The 22,386-nt window shown below is 38.8% G+C and overlaps 1 protein-coding gene across 1 annotated transcript in view; it reads right to left on the bottom strand.

Annotated features, from left to right (window-relative positions):
* LOC110171178 (cadherin-4-like) overlaps nt 1-22,386 on the bottom strand; it is a 345,743-nt gene that overhangs the window by 184,924 nt on the left and 138,433 nt on the right. Inside the window, 1 exon segment of the mRNA XM_020936869.2 lies at nt 7,192-7,215. Within this exon segment, the coding sequence (XP_020792528.2) occupies nt 7,192-7,215 (24 nt within the window).

A 22,386-nucleotide genomic window follows, 5' to 3' on the forward strand; every position in this document is an offset into this window, starting at 1 on the left:
TGCTGCTTTTAAAAGTCAATCTGAAAGAATTTGGCTTCCTCTTTCACACATGGATATAACCAAGGATGATTTACTAAGATTATTAGTACTACGATATCATCAGTGTCAAGGCTCATGGTTCTTATGTTTCTGTTAACCACAACATCCATTGGTAAGAGAGGCAAACACAAATAAACTGTCCGGCTCCATATAGAAACACAAATATTTAGTCTGGAACAGAACATTTAAATGGGTGCAGCAAAGTGCAGTGCTCTGTAGTAGATGATGTGTGAGGAGAAAATCACCGGGTTCATCTTTTTCAATAAAACTGACCATTCATGCTTACTTTAACAAGCATAATTGCCTACCCCATACAATTATATTCAAAAAGCATAAAAATAATTCTATATTCTTCAGTTACTGTAATCTAAGTACTAGTAATTATTTTTGTCAGAAAGGAGCATTTTTCTGGCTGCTTAACCTGGTTCAGCGACTTCCTAAAGCCTTCTTTTACCAGTGTCTTTGTAGTAAATCTTTATATAAGGTTCATATGTGTCATGTGTGGTTTACTCCTGAAACTGTCCCCCTTTTGCATTTTTCTCATACAACTATATTATGAAAAACTAGGAAAGATAAAGTGAACATTTTGCATGACATTTACAGGTAATGTTCATGATAAACTACATTTTCTTTATATATTCCATGTAATGTTTGCATTGTTTAATTATATATAAGTCTGAAGAGGGATTTGAACCCAGGTCAACCATGTGGATCCAGTGACTTTCCTATTGCACTAACCAGCTGCTGATTCCAGAGGGAACAACAGCAAATATTGAGGACAAATACAAGTACCTTGGTATTTGTAACTGATATGACGTCTTGTCAGTTGAGGCATGTGAAAAAAACATAAGTGTGTAGCTGCTTTTTGGAATATTACAAGTCATTATAGACCTTTGTGATAATTAGGATTTTACAGAGTAAAAATATTTTTACAGTCTGATGTTTGTTCACTGTGAGATCAGTGGAAGATGTTTTTTAAGGTTGTAATGCAAGATTTACATTACTGTGTTTACCTCCATACTGCCCAACACACACACACACACAGACACACACACAAACACACACACACACACACACACAGACACACACTGTGATAATTTTCTTTCTCACTCTCACACACACACACACAACAATCAAGTTTAAGGAAACAATCATCATTTCACTTGTTTTTCTATGAAATAAATGACCTTTGTCCAACACTTGTGAGGAGATTGTGTGTGGGATCAGTGTCATGTTCAGTTCTTGCAGGTTACAAAGTTTTATATGTTTCATACTGCACATATTTACCAAAGATCTTGTAACTGTTTTCACTGTCATATACAAATCTTTTAGGATTCATATGAAACATGTTAAAATGGTGTATGATTTATCTATGCCTTTTCCATATGGGTCAGAAGCTCCATGTGCTGCTGTTGTGATTTGTCTTGCCTTGCATATAAGAACATGTAAAACCACGTCAACAGCCAACAAAACATGTCACAACACCATCACATGATGGTTCTGAAGAAAGCTACAGGAAGCAGGCAAACAAGTGCTCCTGTTTTGCCTTTGTTACGTAATTGCAAAGCAATTCAGCATTAACTACTTAAACAACAAACTAACTTCCTGAAGCTCTTAACTGACTCATTGCACTATCAATAGAACTGTTCATTTTATAGGCCCTGTATAAGCATATCCATAAACACAAAATAAAAGAAATAAAATTAAACAGCAATGTAAGAGTAGCCCACTATTCTCTTTTAGTCATCTTTAGCTGCTATTATAATATAGTGTACGTAAGATAAACTAATTAATTACAATTGATGCTGCATTTCATAATTATAGCAGTAAAAGATGATGATGTGAAGGTTGACTGTTTGTTCCTAAATAGGGGTCAGCCGTTGTCAGGGTTCTCTGTCTCTGTGTTGTATCACCAGGGCTGTGCTCCATTAGCCTGTGTTGTTACTGTAGCACTGGGGACATTTCGCGGCCCATTAGCTGCTCCTTTAGCCTTGCTGCACTCACACCAAAAGGGAACAGGTAAAAGTGGCTGTCCTGCCAATACAACGCAAACATGCAGAACCACTGCTGAGAGTTTGGGGTTCAAATTGGATGAGGTTTCAATATCCACCTTCACCTTTTTAGCCATGAGGTCACCACACATGACATCTCTAATCTTAGATCCCTCAGTGACATCTGTACGGTGGCATATTCAGGAGCTTTATTATTTTATATTCTATATATTTTCACCCAAAAACCCAACTTTACTACTTAATATTATCATTTGCCAGTTGCACTATAAGGACAGTTTGCCCCAGTGACATTGAAAAATGGGTCAAATGCAGAGAATACATTTTCCTGTGGGGATGATAAAGGCTAACCTTAACCTAAACATAACCTTCAGTACTGCACTGTATATTAACTTAAATCATAAGGTGTATATTTGATTTATTTTAGATTTTATTTCTAAATTGTGGGCAGTATTGTTGTACATGTCCCATACAGCCATACACCACATGCTGGCTCAGCCATGATCTGGGCACATGAAATCCTCCACACTTGAGCAGAGAGGTGCACTTCTCTCCCAGAGCCAGTGGAGTGCTGCAGCTCTGTGCTACACAGAGATTACACTGCAGCCTGAAGAAGACTGGAGGTGCTTCTAGTGCCACTGATGGGCCCCAACAATTTGCACGGCTGGCAGAAAAACCATAATCAATCCACAGATTATAGGATAAGGGCACTAAAACCAGCCGAGCACAGCGCTTTCTCTTATCGCAATCACACCTTGCCCTCCTGCCTCAGGTACAGCCAATTAGAGCGCAGAAGATGCAGCAGCAGACCGCGCACATGGACAAGCCTGCAGGACACCTCCCACTGCCACCTGGCTCTGGCAAAGGCCCTTATTAGACTCATATGCACAGGCTACAGAGGCTCAATCGATTACCATTGCCATTGTGAACACTCATAAACAATGTGAATTTACATCTAATAGAAGTGGCAATTTCATTTTGTTACAGAAAAACACACAAACACACACAACTGAGATTTACCACAACTGACTGTCTTCAATTTCCCTCAAAACGGACACTGACTGCACTAGCTCAACACACTCAACTTCATCAAAAGACAACAAAAGACAGAAACAGTGCACTGGGTCTTATTTTGTCTTCTTTTTAATTGAATGGTGTACTTTTGGAGGGCTATCATTAGACTGACTGCATTAGTTTTGTGACCATTATATTTTGTTTACCCCAGTGATCCATAGTCTTAGTATAATCTACATATTACATAAAAGATGATCATAACTCTGCAGACCTTGTGCTGGCACTTTCGAGCTCCTGTAGGTGCCTTTATTTTCATCGTGGAATAAGGTATTATACGACTAAGATCATTGATACAGAAAGTATGTGTGGGAGCAGAGAGAAGTGAGGCGTACTTTAATGTGTGAACCAAAGGCTGGTAAAGAAAGGCAAAGCTGAGGTCAAAATCAAGGATAACACCCAGACTGAATACAAATCTTTGACAAGAGTAACTTTTTATTCCAAGTGTTTTGTTTAAGCATAATGTCTTTGGAGGAATACATGTATCTTATTTATAAAACCAGAGACTAACCCTTTAAACCACAAACTCCAACTCTACCATCATGTCTTCACTTTGAGGGAGACCACTGTTATTAGTTTACTGTAGCACTTCTCCTTGTTATCCTTTCATCAAATAAACTTTTCACTTTGCATCTCCAAAGTGAGTCATACCCAACTTTGGACAAAGAGAACAGTAAAGCCTTCTGCAACCTCCAAGTTTCCAAGTGTGATGAGAGTAGAAGATATACAGTACTACAGGAACTGTGTTGGAACAATAAAGAAGAAAACAATGTAGAACTACAATACAACTGATCATTTTGATTATTATTTTAACTATTTAATCATAAAATGGGACAGTATTTCTGTTTGTTAAGATAATGTTTTTGAACAACATTAACTATTATTATTATTATTATTATTATTATTATTATTATTAAATAGTTAATTGAACAGGAAAGTTTACTCAACAAACAAAGCATTTTTCTTACAGCTTGACTCTATCGTAAAAGGTAGCCAGGCTGGCACCATTTTATTTCTCTCCAGGGACTAGGTCAAAAATCTGAATACACTAGACGGTTTGCAAGAACCCCAGAAGTGCGAGTCTGAGCACCAGCCAATCAGTGAAGAGCCACACATTCTGTGTTGGCAACGATTCCCGAGATCGAGGATTTAAAGCCAGAATAAAGAGAACGTTTGGTGAATTTTATCAAGGGGAAGGATGTTATTGTCCTTCTTCCTGTGGGGTTTGGGAAAAGCTTAATATAACAGTTAGCCCCGTTAGCACATACATACATACATATGTCACGACCAAATAGCAGCAATTGGTAAAATAAAAAAGTACCAGCCTATCATCGAGCGAACAAATCCTAATGTTGTGAGATCAGACGATTTACAAGAAGTGAAACCGGCTGAAGAATCAGGCTACGTAAAGATAGAGTTGACAATTGGCTTCATAAAAATGTGGACTATGGGAGTATGATGTCACCCATAGTGTTCGACTCTAGTCAAATGAAGCTCATCTATGCTGGCAGTTATAGGGGCCAATTTGGAGCCAAGTTCCATATTTGGATTTCCAGCTGACGAGTGTGACAGCAGCACTCACAGAGAGAGAGGAAACGGTTTTTCAATACAAAGCCAGGAACTGACTGAGAGTCAGTGATGGGAGTAATGGATTACATGTACCGGAGTTATGTAATCAGAGTACAAATTATGAGTAACTGTATTCAGTGACAGTTACTCTTTCCATGAGTGGTAATTGCATTACAGTTACTTTGCTGAAATAAATAGATTACGGTTTATGTTTATGGTGGTATTTTCCAGTTTTTACATTTTAGGCTAAACCAGGATTAAACCCAGGATTAAACCAGGACTAAACCAGGACTAAACCAGGACTAAAACCAGGTCTAAACCAGGTCTAAACCAGGACTAAACCAGGACTAAACCTGGACTAAACCAGGACTAAAACCAGGTCTAAACCAGGACTAAACCAGGACTTAACCAGGACTAAAACCAGGTCTAAACCAGGACTAAACCAGGATTTAACCAGGACTAAAACCAGGTCTAAACCAGGACTAAACCAGGACTAAACCAGGACTAAAACCAGGTCTAAACCAGGACTAAACCAGGACTTAACCAGGACTAAAACCAGGTCTAAACCAGGACTAAACCAGGATTTAACCAGGACTAAAACCAGGTCTAAACCAGGACTAAACCAGGACTAAACCAGGTCTAAACCAGGACTAAACCAGGACTAAAACCAGGTCTAAACCAGGACTAAACCAGGACTAAACCAGGTCTAAACCAGGACTAAACCAGAACTAAAACCAGGTCTAAACCAGGACTAAACCAGGACTAAACCAGGTCTAAACCAGGACTAAACCAGAACTAAACCAGGTCTAAACCAGGTCTAAACCAGGGCTAAACCAGGTCTAAACCAGGACTAAACCAGGTCTAAACCAGGTCTAAACCAGGACTAAACCAGGACTAAACCAGGTCTAAACCAGGTCTAAACCAGGACTAAACCAGGTCTAAACCAGGGCTAAACCAGGTCTAAACCAGGACTAAACCAGGACTAAACCAGGTCTAAACCAGGTCTAAACCAGGACTAAACCAGGTCTAAACCAGGTCTAAACCAGGACTAAACCAGGGCTAAACCAGGACTAAACCAGGTCTAAACCAGGACTAAACCAGGTCTAAACCAGGACTAAACCAGGACTAAACCAGGTCTAAACCAGGTCTAAACCAGGACTAAACCAGGTCTAAACCAGGGCTAAACCAGGACTAAACCAGGTCTAAAACAGGATTTACCAGGACCATGCTGTGTGGACGTGTCTCCTCGTCTTCTATCAATAATATTTTTAAATCAGTTCAGTAAAGTCTGGGCTTTTCATTTTCTTTTACCAGACAAAACTTCTTATGTGAAGATTTCCGAGTCTTTGCTTCTCTACAGCAAATCAAGTAATCCAAAGTATTCAGATTACGTTACTCACTTTAAGTAATTTATTGGATTACGTTACAAACTACATTTTGGGGTATGTAATCTGTAATCTGTAGGGGAATACATTTTAAAAGTCACCTTCCCAACACTGCTGGGAGTCGATGGAGCTGGAAGTGTGTCCATGCTCACTTCCTGTTTGGAATGTTGTTGTAAAGGGGTTAGCTATGTCCATTTATACAGTCTCGTTTTAACTCCAGAAAATGTAAAGTATTAGGTTTGAAAACATAGCAATCCATTTTTTTTTTAAAGTGATAACATGCGAGGTGGTAGAGTTACAGTTAAATAGAATATTTTATGAAGAAATAAATGCTCTTTCATGCTTCTTGCTAATTACAACAAATACAGAATGTCTGTCTCGCGGCCTGCATTTCACTGTCTGTTGAGTAAAGAAGTTAACTGGAATCATAGACAATAAGCCACTTCATATCTTGGCCTTCAGAATAACTGAGCTGCTCTGCCAATGTACAACTCGTTCTCTACTGTGTGTACTGGACATAAAATCATCATCAATCCACCACAATGCAATCTGAAAACACACTCGCTCACATGCACGCATCTAGTCTAAGTCTGTCAGGTTTGTTTGATGAAGTGATTCAACTGCGGCGCTCACACAGGAAGCCATTAACAGAGCGCCACAGAGGGAGCTAGAGTCCAAATAAAAATAGGAATAGAACGTAAAGCTTGGTGGGAAATCCATTTCTTCTCTGTTTCAAATCCACACAAGCGTCTTATTGAGAACGATTGCAGTCAAAAGGGGGTAAATTGACTAAGTAGGCCGTACTGGGAAAATGGGCTAAATTCAGCTCCTGATTGGCCACATGGGTGTAGGGATGATGCTTTGGTAATTGCACTCTTTTGATGTTTTCCCCGCCTTTGTCTCAACATTTGTTGTGTTATGCAATGTGATGGGGAGGAAAATAGCTTCCTGGTGATGCAAATGATGTTTGTGATTCTCTGGTCTCCCCCTGCTGAGACCCACATCTGAGAATGGTTTCTTCCACATTGAGACAAATAAAGCGTGGCTGTGGTTGGCACAGTCCACCGCAGATGGCTTGGTACCAACAGAGACAGACTGAGTGTTTGTGGTATACTCACCCTGCTGGCTGGACAGGGCCGTATCTGACAAGACAAAGAAGAAAGGAAAACAGTGATTAGAATAATTACAACTATGTATTCTTCAGGAAAATAGATCCATACTCCACAACATAAAATAACCATGCATGTTCTTCAACATTAGGGCAGGCATGTCCAAACTATGGCCCGGGGGCCAAATGCGGCCCTCAGAAAATTTTTTTCCTGGCCCTCAGGCTTCCAGGTGAATTGGTCCAAATGACCTTGCATCAATTAAAAAATATTTTTTTACTGCAAGTTTTTTGAGAATCTACCTTGATAAAGCTTATATTTCATATTTAGTGTGTGGTTTTAAGGATTCGAGCATGAATAAAGACTGATGGTTCATAGTAACATGTTAAACATGCACATATTTCAATTATTCACTGAATTGAGCTCCAGTCTACAGCCCTCGATCGGCCTCTGCTTCATCTGTGTTTAGATATGTGGCCCTTGATGAAAAAAGTTTGGACACCCTGCAGTAGGGTCATCTATGGCTCTGTACCCAGTGTTTTCCCCAGTGTATTTGAGCACAATTCTGCCCCAATACAGATATATTGTATAAGGTGCTCTTGAAGGTAAAAAGCTGTCTGCTGAATGCTGTCTGCATTTTCTTGTCTGATATCAGAAAGTGCATGTTAGCATCCTAGTTATTGTTAATTTTACCATGATCATAAAACTCTCTTACAGAGCAAACTCTTGAGTTGTGAAAAGCACTTACAAACACATTCAGTTAAATAATTAGGATGCCTCGAATGCATTAACTAAGTGAGGAATACATTTAGACCACTGCAAGCTATTTAAACATATTTGTGGTTTTTTTGTGTTTCTAAAACAGTAAAAGGTACAGAGCAGGTAGTTTTTTGTGTTTTCCTGTCCAATGCAATACTACAAAAGTACATATTTTTAGTAGGTAAATTTGTGTCAATGGACAAGCTAGTCCCAGATAAAATCATTCAAATGAAGACCAAAGTGAAACAATTGAAGGGTAAGTCACTTTAAATACCGACCATGACAGAGACATAACACAGTTCCACGTATGGACTATATTTTCTGTTGCAACTCCACCACAGCCTCTGCATTTATCCTTGTCAATTACCCAGGCACGATCATTTAACCACTATACGATGCGTCTTCTCCCTTTATTCTTCTTGTCATTGCCTGGAGCAGTGAAATTTATCATTATCTTCCCAAAGCAGGTTGTCTGCATATAGAACAATACTTGGTGTTACATATGCCCAACAGCACACACAAGGGGGGTGGTGTTTGCTAAGACCTTGACACAGCACTGGAGTGACAACAGTGTGGACCCTCTTAACTCCGGCCCCCCAGTGTGCCTGCCCTTGCCTTGTCCTCGAGTACAAACCACAGCACATCATAGGCCAAACACGCTGCTTATTTAGATAGCAGAAAACGCATTATGTTCAATGTGAGGGCAAATAAAGAATCTCGTCTCATCCACTGGGTTTATTGTTTCGCAGTGCTGTTTTCTTTACACTTTACACTGCCTGATCTTAATAATAATAATGTATGAACAATATTTTTTTCTTTTACTTTTAATTTACTTTTTATTTTGAAATATATGGGTCCGGTCAAGTGGTAACGGAGGGAAACAGGGGCAGATTTTTGACATTCAAATGTCTCTTATTCAGAAACTAGAGGGACTATTGAAATAAGTAAAGTATCAGAATGTAGGAAAGAGTTACACTCCAACAGGGTCAAGTTAAACCTGTGATATTCTTTCAAGTTGTTGACAAAAAATTTAAAAACTCATGTCGGTAACAGAGGGAATGAAATATGCAGCACTTTTTGGGCAATAAATCCAAACAGTGATAACTCTTGGTTCTCACTTCCATATCCTTAACAAACTGGTTTGAAATATTTGTTTCATATAGTTTTCTACCATATGGTACAAGATTAGGTTGAAAAACCTCTTACATTTTGAGTCATGAGATTTTTTATGAAGAAAGGTCATGGTAACGGAGGGAAAAGTAACGGAGGGAAAATTGTACAAACAAGTAGGAGGTGCAGGATTTTACATCATTTGTCGCATTTTTCTTCCCAATACTTTAATATTACTTCAAAATGAAAGGAAACTATTTCTATAAAATATGTCAGTCCTTCCAAGCAAATTTTATCATTTTAAATAAATTTTATATGAAAAATCATGTACCTTCATCAACAGTTCAAAGATGGAATAACACAAGATATGATGAAATGATGATTGTAATTTATTTACATGATTTGCAGGTCTTTGAAATTCGGGAAATAATTTTTGTTCCATGTTTCATACATATGGAACTTTAGAACCAAAAATGGTACAGAAAAAAGGTCAACAGTTTCATAAACTAGAGTACATATGTATCTGTTCAATACATTTTTATATCAGATGCATTAACTTGAATTTTTGGCCTTGCTGTTTACTTCTGCTTGACCAGGCCCAGATGTGACATTTTTGAACCCTATGTATATGACCTTGACTTGAACATGCATGAATCAATCCCGATACAACTCTAAGTGAGATATCGTTGAGGAACAGCATTATAACATGTCTAAAAGCTCATAACATTACATCTCACATTTGGGTTGAAACTGTGTAACTTGCCTTAGGGAGCATTCATCTGGAAGAAAATCTCTTGGTGGCAGCGATAGAGTCAAAACACTTAAAAGGTCTTGTCTGAAATAATGGACCGTTTGCACACGCGTTATGTGCACTTGTATGCCTGATCTGATACTGCATTTAGTGGAAGATGCTCTGCTGAATTATTTAACCAGGAATCTAAAATGCATGCGCTGCTTTTTGAATAGACGTCCCCTGTTACACTCTTTAGCATGGGTCAGTTGGTAGAGCGGCACTATTTCACAGCAAAGCGATTTCAAAGTAGTGACTAAAGCAACTATTACCATTAAATGTGTTTGAGTAGTTTGGGAAGGCGTTAAATATGCGCTTTTCTCCTCTTTTAATCTCCATTTACTGCTCCAAAATCATGTCACATCGCAACATCAATTTGTTAGATCAGTGTTAGCGGTACCACTCTGAAACTAGATCAAACTCCGCAACCAGCCATTGTTTTTTGTCTTTCTGAATTTCATTTTTGTTGACTCCTCATCACAATATAACTGGGTGACTGCCAGTGTTGGGAAGGTGACTTTTAAAATGTATTCCCCTACAGATTACAGATTACATACATCAAAATGTAGTTTGTAATATAATCCATTAAATTACTTAAAGTGAGTAACGTAATCTGAATACTTTGGATTACTTGGTTTGCTGTAGAGAAGCAAAGACCAGGATATCGTAACATAAGATGTTTTGTCTGCTAAAAGAAAATAAAAGCCCAGACTTTACTGAACCATATTAAAAATATTATTGATAGAAGAGGAGGAGACATGGTCCACACAGCATGGTTTAGTCCTGTTAAATCCTGTTTGAGACATAGTTCAGACCTGGTTTTAGACCTGGTTTAGTCCTGGTTTAGTCTTGGTTTAGTCCTGGTTTAGATCTGGTTTAGACCTGGATTAGATCTGATTTAGACCTGGTTTGGACCTAGTTTAGAAGTGGTTTTAGTCCTGGTTTAGTCCTGGTTTAGTCCTGGTTTAGACCTAGTTTAGACCTGGTTTGGACCTGGGATTAGACCTGGTTTAGTGTCCGGCAATGAGTGGAATTACCGAGAAAAAAAAATGGTTATAGCCCAAAATGTGAAAACAGGAAAAAACCACCGTGTAATCCATTTATTTCAACAAAGTAACTGTAATCCAATTATCACTCACTGAAACAGTAACTGTAAGTGAATACAGTTATAATTTGTACTCTGATTACGTAACTCCGGTACATGTAATCTGTTACTCCCCAACACTGGTGACTGCCTGAACTCCATCAGAACTTGCATCTCCGCTCGTGTTCAATTATTCATCTCCCTCTGTCAAGAAATGAGCCTAGCCAGCACTCACCAGTACCCCCCCATACCAGCTCCCACCCCATCACCCTCACAAATTGGCAGACACACACATATTTGGCATATGGTGCGGAGCGGTGCTGAGTTTCCTTGTCTCTTCAGTTGGCCCGCTAGCGTCCCGGAGAGCAGGCAAAAGCACAGACCCCCACACACATTAGCTGAGCAACTAACTGCAGACGGCATTAGTGAAATCTTGGCTGTTTGTTGGCAGCCTCCTTCACAGGTCGGCTCAGCGTGGGGTAATGGTATAGCACTAATGTAATTAAGATAACATGTAGGCTGCTTTGAAGTTGTAAATATTGGATTAATGTTGTTTGTTTATGCTTTCATTGGTAAAAATAAGAATATTTATGGGACCTTTTGGAGAAAATGTTGACAATATAATTATTAAAATGTATACAATAGTGAATTATGAGGTATATTCTGATCCTGTGGAGGTCTTGAGAGCACAGAGCAGTTGATCAGCAGTGACGGTGAAAGGGAAGGGGTAGTATGTGGCCCAGTATTTAAATACAGATTAAGATGAGCTCCTTGTAACGAATGGCCTGTTCGTTACGTAGTATTTACACGTGCACTTTCATTCACTTTGCACTTTATATATATTTACATTGCACTTTATAGCACGCAGCACTTATAAGATACGCTAATTTGCACATATTAAGAATTGCAGACATTTGTATTGTTTTAAAAAATATATTTATTGAAAACTTTTAGCGGGTGTCACGTGGGCCGGTCGGACGGGCACTTCCTGGTTTGGGGGCCGCCGGTGTGCGGAGATACACCAGAACATTACAACTGGGTATCGTGAAATATATGTGCCGCATTTTATATGAGTTGTGTGTGTTTGCGTGTGTGTCATGTGGGTATTTTAGAGTGTGAGAGTGGGATGTGCGTGCATGTTTGGTATTTGTTAGTGCTTTTACTTACTCGTGTCTTCTGTCCAGGTGTCTGGCGAAAAGATTCCCCAGGGAACCAGACACCTTTTAAGAGTTCCGGCCGACTCATCACAGCAGACATTGGGGAGGGGGGCACTCGTTTTTTATTGGGATATTCAGGTTGTGTTTTATTAGGAATTAGTTTTAGGGGTTTTTTTTTTTTGTGTTTTTTTTGTATTTGGGTTTTATGTAGTTTATTTGGCTATGGGTGTTTTATTGGAGGATTTTAACTAAGTTTTATACAGCTAAGATTATTTTACACCCCTTGTAGTTTTAATGGTTTTATCCAGTAGTATATAAGGCGCCTGATTAGATCATTCTAAGTTCACTTTTTTTTTTTTTTTTTTTTGCACTGGCACTTTTGGAATATTGGAAACAAAGAAATAAAAAAATTGTGGACCAAGCTAAACCTGCCTCCATCATCTTCTCTGGTGTTTCTCACTGCAATCCAGCCACTCTACCCGTCCTGGTCACACTCCTGCAAAAGACCTCAAATAATAGAATGACCCAGAGGTTATAGTAAAGAATAGACCCGCGTGAACATGCTCACTTCACAGGACATACAGTGAGTTTGCCTGTTGTGATTTTGATAATGTTCTATATACATGTTGGCTCCACAGATGTGATATGGAAATGGTTGTAAAGGAGCTGTGAGCCAGTGCAGTGACAGATGTGGGCTTTGTTCTTTTGGCCTGTAACAGAGCCTCATGTTGGGAGCTAGATCACACATGAGCAGGGCTCTGTGTGATTCAAAGCAACACATCAGTGACCTTGTATTTTGGGGGATTTTATATTTATCTCACTGTATTCTCCAGAACCTCAGTTTAAAAGGCACAACAAAGACTTGCCCTGACTGACTCAAACTTTTTTGACAGTTTGTTCACAGTCTATTCCAGACTCTGTAACACCATACATACCAAAAAGGCATACGCTGAAACATATGCTTATAATTCTACCCTTTATATCTTATGTCCAGCACTATTGTTAAACTCGCACCATTCAGCTCAAAGTGACTGACGTGTCTCGCCTAGGGACATAATGGCCCAATGCATTAAAAGCAGGGATCACCAGGGTGACGGTCAAGTTACTGAAAGAATCTATATACAGACCTGATCAGATCTTAATTTTGGTCTTTTTAGGTTTTAAAATATTTCTAGCAAAAAGGCCTTATACTCAAGATTGCTGTTATTCATATCATAACCTTGGGCCATAGTTCTTATAAGAATATAAAATATGAACTAAAAGGGTCGTATAGTCTGGTAATATTTTATGACAATAACCCTTCATATAACCTTCTTCTTCCAGTGTTCTTCACTGTTCTGTTACTGTGGGGCACAAGGCCACAGACTGACCCCATCTTATCGCTCCAGGAAGCCAGTTTTCCTATTTATTTTTATTTAACTCATTTAACTTTTCCTTTTTTTTTTCTTTTTTAACTTTGGGTAAAGTTGCAGATTTATAGACAGATTAGTTGTTTGCCAACACAGGGGATGTGTGTGCAACCTGGGTGCAGAAAGCGCCGCGGTCTGCACAGTTAACATGAAGTTGCAATGCTAGCTAGATATGTTGTCAGTGCACTAAAACAGTTTATCACCATGTGATAAAAAAATACATTATGATGCTAAAGGAACATTAGTGAGTGGGACACTTTATAACCCATATGTGTTAAATGCAGGTGAGTAGGTAAATGATGAGAAGAAATGTCTCAAACTTCAGTAGCCGGACATCCACTCACACTTGATTGATGCAACTAGCCCCGCCCCCTGGAGAGCCTGAAATCTGCTGAAATCCTCCAAGACACTGACATGATAGAGACAGGACAGTGGCTCTGCTCTGTGGGGTCTGCCGCCTGCTCCGACATCCCTTCATGACGACATGCCTCTAGTTAGATGTGCCAGCACTTTATAACCAGTGTTGGGAAGGTGACTTTTAAAATGTAATCCCCTACAGATTACAGATTACATACCCCAAAATGTACTTTGTAACGTAATCCATTAAATTACTTAAAGTGAGTAACGTAATCTGAATACTTTGGATTACTTGATTTGTTGTAGAGAAGCAAAGACTCGGAAATCTTCACATAAGATGTTTTGTCTGATAAAAGAAAATAAAAAGCCCAGACTTTACTTAACCGATTTAAAAATATTATTCATAGAAGACGAGGAGACACGTCCACACAGCATGGTTTAGTCCTGGTTTAGTCCTGTTAAATCCTGTTTTAGACCTGGTTTAAGTCCTGGTTTAGTCCTGGTTTAGACCTGGTTTAGACCTGGTTTTAGACCTGGTTTAGACCTGGTTTAGACCTGGTTTAGACCTGGTTTTAGACCTGGTTTAGACCTGGTTTAGACCTGGTTTAGACCTGGTTTAGACCTGGTTTAGACCTGGTTTTAGAGCTGGTTTAGACCTGGTTTAGACCTAGTTTTAGACCTGGTTTAGTGTCCAGAGTGGAATTATCAGAAAAAAAAAAAAAAAGTTTGAAAACAGGAAAATACCTCTGTGTAATTCATTTATTTCAACAAAGTAACTGTAATCCAATTACCACTCACTGAAACAGTAACTGTAACTGAATACAGTTACTCATAATTTGTACTCTGATTACGTAACTCTGGTACATGTAATCTGTTACTCCCAACACTGTTTATAACACAAATACAACACATATATAAATACACTCTGCACTACGTTTCTGTAGAAACAGTAGTTTGCATGAACTCCGCTGCAGTTGTATTCCTGTGAATGCAGTATGGCTTAGATCAGGGATATGTAATAGTTTGAAGAGCTTTTGTCACAGCCGCTTTTAGTCGACTAATTGATGAGCTGACAAGAAGAATGTGTTTAGTCCACTCTGGCCCTACTCACTTTACACTCTTTTGTAAAATGTTGACTCAAATGGAAGAACAAGTGACCTTATGGAGACATAACACAGATTCCACCACAGCATTCATTTCATTTGTCCTTAATCAGTTTGACTTTCTAAAGCTGTCTGCTCCAACAGAAAGAATCAAAGCTGCGCTGATGTACACTCGCACATATTCAAACTTCTCAAAAGGTCACAGTTAGTCATTTCCATTAGAGAAGCAGAGAAATATGTTGAAGAGATGCTAAAAGTGAGCTGATTTAAGGCCCTGCTCTAATAATAAAAAGTGGCAAATGCAGACAATCATTCCTGACGCTATTTGTTGTTGGGTTAAGAGATCTTTTTTACCAGAAAAACTGTGATTCATTATTGATTACTTAAAGGCACATGATGTAACTTTCTGGTTGGGGGTCAATGACATGCTTGTTTCTATAGATGTCATTCCTCTGCCTGAAAATGTTACACAGTATGACAATAAACAGCTCTACCTTATATTCATTTAATTATATGTGGTTATAAAGCTCAAAAATACCTAGAAAAACAGACATTTTGACTAGGGATGGGCATGATTAGTCGATTAATCAATAATTGATCATTAAGAATTTCATCGATTACGTTCATTTTAATCGACAAACAGAATGTAAGTTGCTGTGTGTAGTGTGACTGAAACAGGTGTGTACATGTGTCTCTGCATCAGAAGGAGCGAGACACAAACAGTGGGTCAGTCTGTAACAAACCGAAGCACAAATGTGGATTTAACGATGATTTGTACAAGAAATTCCACGCTTTCCGTTGCGTTCGGGACAAGTGTGAGTCCATGTGCACAGTGTATAAAGCAGCACATATGTTTCAGTGTCCAGTGGGAAAAAGTTTTACCAGGTGAGAGTCACGCAATGTTGATGACGAGTCCCCACCTCCCTCCCCCCGTACGGTGTCCTGGTTTTAACAAACACAAATATGTTCACACTAACCTGTATTCCACTGAATGTGGTTTTAAGTTTTGTTTCTGTGAGATTTGAACAAAACTGAATTAAACACATTATAATGTCAAACGGGCTGATGTGGCTCTAGAGTCGTTACGATTTATAGGTCGTGAAGTTGAATTTATTTATGCAGATTAGTAGTGCAGATAATAATAATAATGATGATCATTTTAATATAAAAACGTTAATGATTAATGGATAATCGATCGTTAATTCTTCCAACGATCGATGAAGAAAATTTAATCGAATGCCCATCCCTAATTCTGACTGTGAGCGGGTCGCCTCTCCACAGATCTGTCCTGTAACTTGGTCTGGTTTGGGCTCCATGAAGACAAAGCAGTAACATCTCCATGAAGAAAAGCTTCTGATGGACCCTCCACCAGAAAAGTGAACCTTTGCATGAAGCACTTAAAAAAAAAAGTAAATAGTTCATTATGTGAATAGGGTTAAGCCTGAATCACTAACAATTTGTTCATATCAATATTGGATAAATGTTATAAGTGTTACAAAAACATTACACCTTACACATTACCAGTTAATACATGTTATTACCTAGGTTTGTGTATGGAAATCCAACAGTTTTCTAACCAAGGGAACCATATAAAATGTGACAAAAGTCAAAGAACAATTCAGAACTCATTACAGTTTTTCAATTGTCATTCCAGTACATTTCTTTCTGAACTGAAGTCTGTTTTTCTAAGTACATAAAGTGGTCATAAATTCTTGTGTAAAACTATTTTGACATCAGGAGCAAGGGTAGCCGTAGGCATCAGTCCTGGGCCAAATTAATATGCAAATCATGGCACACAAGGATCCTGGTGATTATTTTGACCCTGACATGGAAAAAGTACAGCCCTAATTGTGCTAATGCAGTGCTGGGAGGTTAATATAGGGCGGCAACGTGGCTATGTGGCTCCACACACACACAAGAGATTTTCTTTTTTTGTGTGTGTGTGGAAAAGTTTATGTCCTACTTCAGACTCTTCATTTAGCTGAAGTGCACAACATTTGCCAATCCTCTAGATGGGTACTCTCAACCAAAATCCTGGTTTAAAATCTGGAGAACTGTACTCTATTTTCCAGAAGAGTTTTGTTTTGTCATTGAAGAATTGATCAAGTAGACCAGGGGTGCTCCCACTTTTTCATCATGTGAGCTACTTACAAAATGACCAAGTCATAAAGATCTACCTAATACAAAGCCAAACAAACTGCACTGAAACACTCTGTGCCCCTTTTTTGGACCCTCACCCACAGTTTGAGAACCCCTTCCTTAAAAGAACTTCCTCTGGCACTTTACACAAAACTGTGAAAAAAGTTTACCAAACCAAATGCACATCGTGACAAACACAGATGCATTTGTGCACTTTTGTTAGACAAACTTCAGCCAAATGTGGCAGTAGGTCTGTTCTGTAGATCCGCTCTATGCTGTAGACCTGCTTTGTGTCAACACTGGAACACAAATTTAGACTGTTTTTTGCTTCACGTTTGGTCTTGCTCTTCTAATCAGCCGCACTGTGGGAGGGGCTTGTGTTGGCTGTACGCAGGAAGGAGCGAGAGCGTGAAAAGGCGAGGGGCGGCGTGCTGACGTGAGGCAGATGGACAGGTAGGATGTTTAGGAAGTTGAACCTGCCCTGTGATGCACGCTGGTACACGAGGGCACACGCTGTCGCAGACGAGCCGTGCATAGGGAGCGTGTGTGTTTGTGATGTGACGTAGAGTCTCCGCGGGTTTCAAATGAGCGCACAGGCTGCACTGAGACGCCCCACACGCTCCTGCACCCGCTACAAGTTTATTACCAACAGCGATCGACTGGTAGATCGCGATCAATGTATTGAGCACCCCTGAAGTAGGCCTAAATTATCAAGTAGTGTTGAATACAGTTACTCATAATTTGTACTCTGATTACATAACTCTGGTACATGTAATCTGTTACTCCCCAACACTGGCAATAATAATATTACAACCAAACTGTAAAGCAGAATTACCTCCCAAAAAGTATTCTTAATGTACAATATTGTTAAAAGAACACTACTACAGATTTACTTAAGACTTCTACAGCTCAAATCTCATTGTGGTACAGAAAAACAACCAAACTTTTCCCACTAAATATTGACCCCAAAACTTATCCTTCTGTTTATCATGTATTGATTGATAAGCAGTGTTGTTAAGGTGACTTTTAAAATGTATTCCCCTACAGATTACAGATTACATACCCCAGAAATGTAGTTTGTAACATAATCCATTAAATTACGTTAAAGTGAGTAATGTAATCTGAATACTTTGGATTACTTGATTATTGACTTGAAAGACGAGGAAATCATAACATAAGATGTTTTGTCTACTAAAAGAAAATAAAAAAGCCCAGACTTTACTTGACCGTATTAAAAATATTATTGATAGAAGAGGAGATACATCCGCACAGCAGGATTTAGACCTGGTTTAGTCCTGGTTTAGTCCTGGTTTAGATCTAGTTTAGATCTAGTTTAGACCTGGTTTAGTCCTGGTTTAGATCTAGTTTAGACCTGGTTTAGTCCTGGTTTAGATCTAGTTTAGACCTGGTTTAGTCCTGGTTTAGATCTAGTTTAGACCTGGTTTAGTCCTGGTTTAGATCTAGTTTAGACCTGGTTTAGTCCTGGTTTAGATCTAGTTTAGACCTGGTTTAGTGTCCGGCAATGAGTGGAATTACCAACAAAAAAACAAAAAACAAAAAGGGGGGATATAATCCAAAATGTGAAAACAGGAAAATACCACCGTGTAATCCATGTATTTCAACAAAGTAAATGTAATCCAATTACTACTCATGAAAGTAGTAACTGTAACTGAATACAGTTACTCATAATTTGTACTCTGATTACGTAACTCCGGTACATGTAATCTGTTACTCCCCAACACTGTTGATAAGTCAATATAAAGATTATTGTGGCTGGGCTACTTATCAATAGAAACAGGTCCAACACACAGTAGCTCATAATAACATGTAAAAATAAATCAGATTGAAAAAGTAATAAAACTTTGATTTATAGTTGTAGTAGGAGTAGTTGCCCTGACTTTGAACAGATGAACACGGCAAAAAATGTAAACAAACACTGGGGCAGTGAAAGCATTCTTCTCACAGATTCCTCCTCGCTGTTGAAAAGTGTTAAATACATCCTTCCATGTGTGAATGCTGTCGAGTCTTTGGGCTGAAGCATACGCCAAACTCTACCACTCTCACGGTGACGAAGAATCACCGAGCGTTTTTAGCCAATAAATAATGCATTTAAGAGACTAATCAAATGGAACAAATGAGGATGTCGAGAAAACTATTAATCAGAGTGCAAACGTGTATTTACAAACACAATAAATTATGCATAACGGGAATGCCGGTTAAGTGGGCCTCTTCCCGGGTGAGGCTCTGTCATAATTGGAATGGGACTACAGGAGTACAACCACTACACACATACAAGTACACACACACTCGCAGCCCTCTGTATACTCAACGTCCCCCAAACGCAACGTGAGCCAGGCAGCGCCGCCTCATTACTGCCTAATGAGTTGTCTGATTAGAGCCACATAGAAAAGCCCTATTGTCATATGCTTTATGTTTATTTTGATTAATTGTTGCACTAAAGTGACTGGATGGAAATACAATGACATGGCACATTAACATTTGGTGGTAACAGGGCCCTGGTGGATGCAGTAATCATATATTGAATAGTGTGGTGAGACGCAGGGGCACAGTCGCCAGCTTCAGGGATAATAGTGTATACACATGTGGGCTATTAGAGATAACAGTATGGACCAGTATATAGGAAGTTCATTCTATAGATTGAAAGCCACGTGAGAATCAGGTAAGATAGTTTTGCATGTTAAAAGAAATTTAAATAGTCCTGTTGTTCAAATTTTATACTTCAGTCTTCATTATGATCGTGTCCATCATTTAAACCTGAAGCACAATGTTTTTCTTAAATATGTGAATTCAGAAAGCAAAACTTTGAGAAAGATCTGACAGTTTCATGCTATCTCTAATGAATTAGAAAACATTTTATCTATTGCAAATTTGCAGGATAGAGCCATGTGAATCACTATATACAGTGTTGGGGAGTAACAGATTACATGTACTGGAGTGACGTAATCAGAGTACAAATTATGAGTAACTGTATTCAGTTACAGTTACTGTTTCCATGAGTAGTAATTGGATTACAGTTACTTTGTTGAAATACATGGATTACACAGCGGTATTTTCCTGTTTTCCCATTTTGGGCCATATCCCTTTTTTTATTTATTTATTTTTTGGTAATTCCACACATTGCCGGACACTAAACCAGGTCTAAACTAGATCTAAACTAGACCTAAACCAGGTCTAAACCAGGACTAAACCAGGTCTAAAACCAGGTCTAAACTAGATCTAAACTAGATCTAAACCAGGACTAAACTAGATCTAAACTAGATCTAAACCAGGTCTAAACCAGGACTAAACCAGGTCTAAACCAGGTCTAAACTAGATCTAAACTAGATCTAAACCAGGACTAAACTAGATCTAAACTAGATCTAAAACCAGGACTAAACCAGGTCCAAAACAGGTCTAAAACCAGGACTAAAACCAGGTCTAAACTAGATCTAAACTAGATCTAAACCAGGACTAAACCAGATCTAAACCAGGTCCAAAACAGGTGTAAAACCAAGACTAAAACCAGGTCTAAACTAGATCTAAACTAGACCTAAACCAGGTCTAAACTAAATCTAAACCAGGTCTAAACCAGGTCTAAAACCAGAACTAAACCAGGTCTAAACCAGGTCTAAATCATGCTGTGTGGATGTGTCTCCTCTTCTATCAATAATATTTTTAATAAGGTCAAGTAAAGTCTGGGCTTTTTTATTTTCTTTTAGTAGAAAAAACATCTTATGTTACGATTTCCTCGTCTTTCAAGTCAATAATCAAGTAATTCAGAGTATTCAGATTACATTACTCACTTTAAGTAATTTAATGGATTATGTTACAAACTACATTCTGGAGTATGTAATCTGTAATCTGTAGGGGAATACATTTTAAAAGTCACCTTCCCAGCACTGGTTATATGACAGTTCATGATGAGAGCTGATAGGCTGTATACAGGTGCTCCACCCTGCTTAACCTTTTCTTCCTAAAAAGCTGTTCTAAAGCCTCCACAGTGCCCCAAAATGAATGCATGTTTTTACTAGAGATGTGCCAAAGGCTTTGTCAGAGCTAGGAACTGGTTACATAGATTTAAATATTTACTTTCTTCTTTTACAGAAAATTAGGTACCCCAGTTTTGACCATCATTTAATGTCTCTGAGGTTACAGTAAAGGAGCGGAAAGCGACTCAATGCAATCATTAAGTTATATACCGGCCGTACAGACAGTAATTGTGAAGAAGTAAAGAAGATTGTGGCCACTCCAAATGTTATCTCTCTTAAACCCAAAAGAGTTTTGTTTCCTTTTTTTTGTTTGTCAGCATGTTTTTACCAACCTTATCTAACCCACAGAGGAATGACCAGTTCAGCACATATAGCCCATTACAGCAGTTATCGTGCTTTTGCTCCAAGAAGCAAAAGCACAGAGAGAAGAGCAGAGGCCGTGGAGGGCTGTGGGCCAGAGCACGGGCAGATGTGCGCTGTTCTCCGAGCTGTAACTGAACCACATGGGGTGAGTCTGATTTCAGCTCACACAAACACAGAGACGATACTGGAGCCACAAATTCTGGACAACACTTTCGTCACCTTGTCTTTAATGACCTTGTCTTTAATGACCTTGTCTTTAATGACCTTGTCTTTAATGACCTTGTCTTTAATGATTTCGCTGGTATGTTCAATGTTACATGAAGCACAGAACACCTCAGAGGACAAGATGAATTAGGAATATCATATCATTAGGAATATCATAGCCAGTGTTGGGGAGTAACAGATTACATGGTTTTAGTCCTGGTTTAGACCTGGTTTAGTCCTGGTTTTAGTCCTCGTTTTAGGCCTGTTTTAGTCCTGTTTTAGACCTGGTTTAGACCTAGTTTAGATCTAGTTTAGACCTGGTTTAGATCTAGTTTAGACCTGGTTTTAGTCCTGTTTTAGTCCTAGTTTTAGTTCTGTTTTAGTCCTGGTTTAGACTTGGTTTAGACCTGGTTTTAGACCTGGTTTAGACCTGGTTTAGATCTAGTTTAGACCTGGTTTAGTTTCCGGCAATGAGTGGAATTACCAAAAAAAAAAAAAGTGCCCAAAATGTGAAAACAGGAAAATACTGCCGTGTAATCCATGTATTTCAGCAAAGTAATTGTAATCCAATTACCACTCATGGAAACAGTAACTGTAACTGAATACAGTTACTCATAATTTGTACTCTGATTACGTAACTCTGGTACATGTAATCTGTTACTCCCCAACACTGAGTATTGTCCATGCCTCCAGCTGTTGCACACGTACATACATACATAATACAATAGCTAAAGTCAAAGTGT

This window comes from Boleophthalmus pectinirostris, unplaced genomic scaffold (assembly GCF_026225935.1).
Source record: "Boleophthalmus pectinirostris isolate CB_2022bp ecotype Guang Dong unplaced genomic scaffold, ASM2622593v1 HiC_scaffold_3, whole genome shotgun sequence".
Classification (NCBI taxonomy): Eukaryota; Metazoa; Chordata; class Actinopteri; order Gobiiformes; family Gobiidae; genus Boleophthalmus; species Boleophthalmus pectinirostris.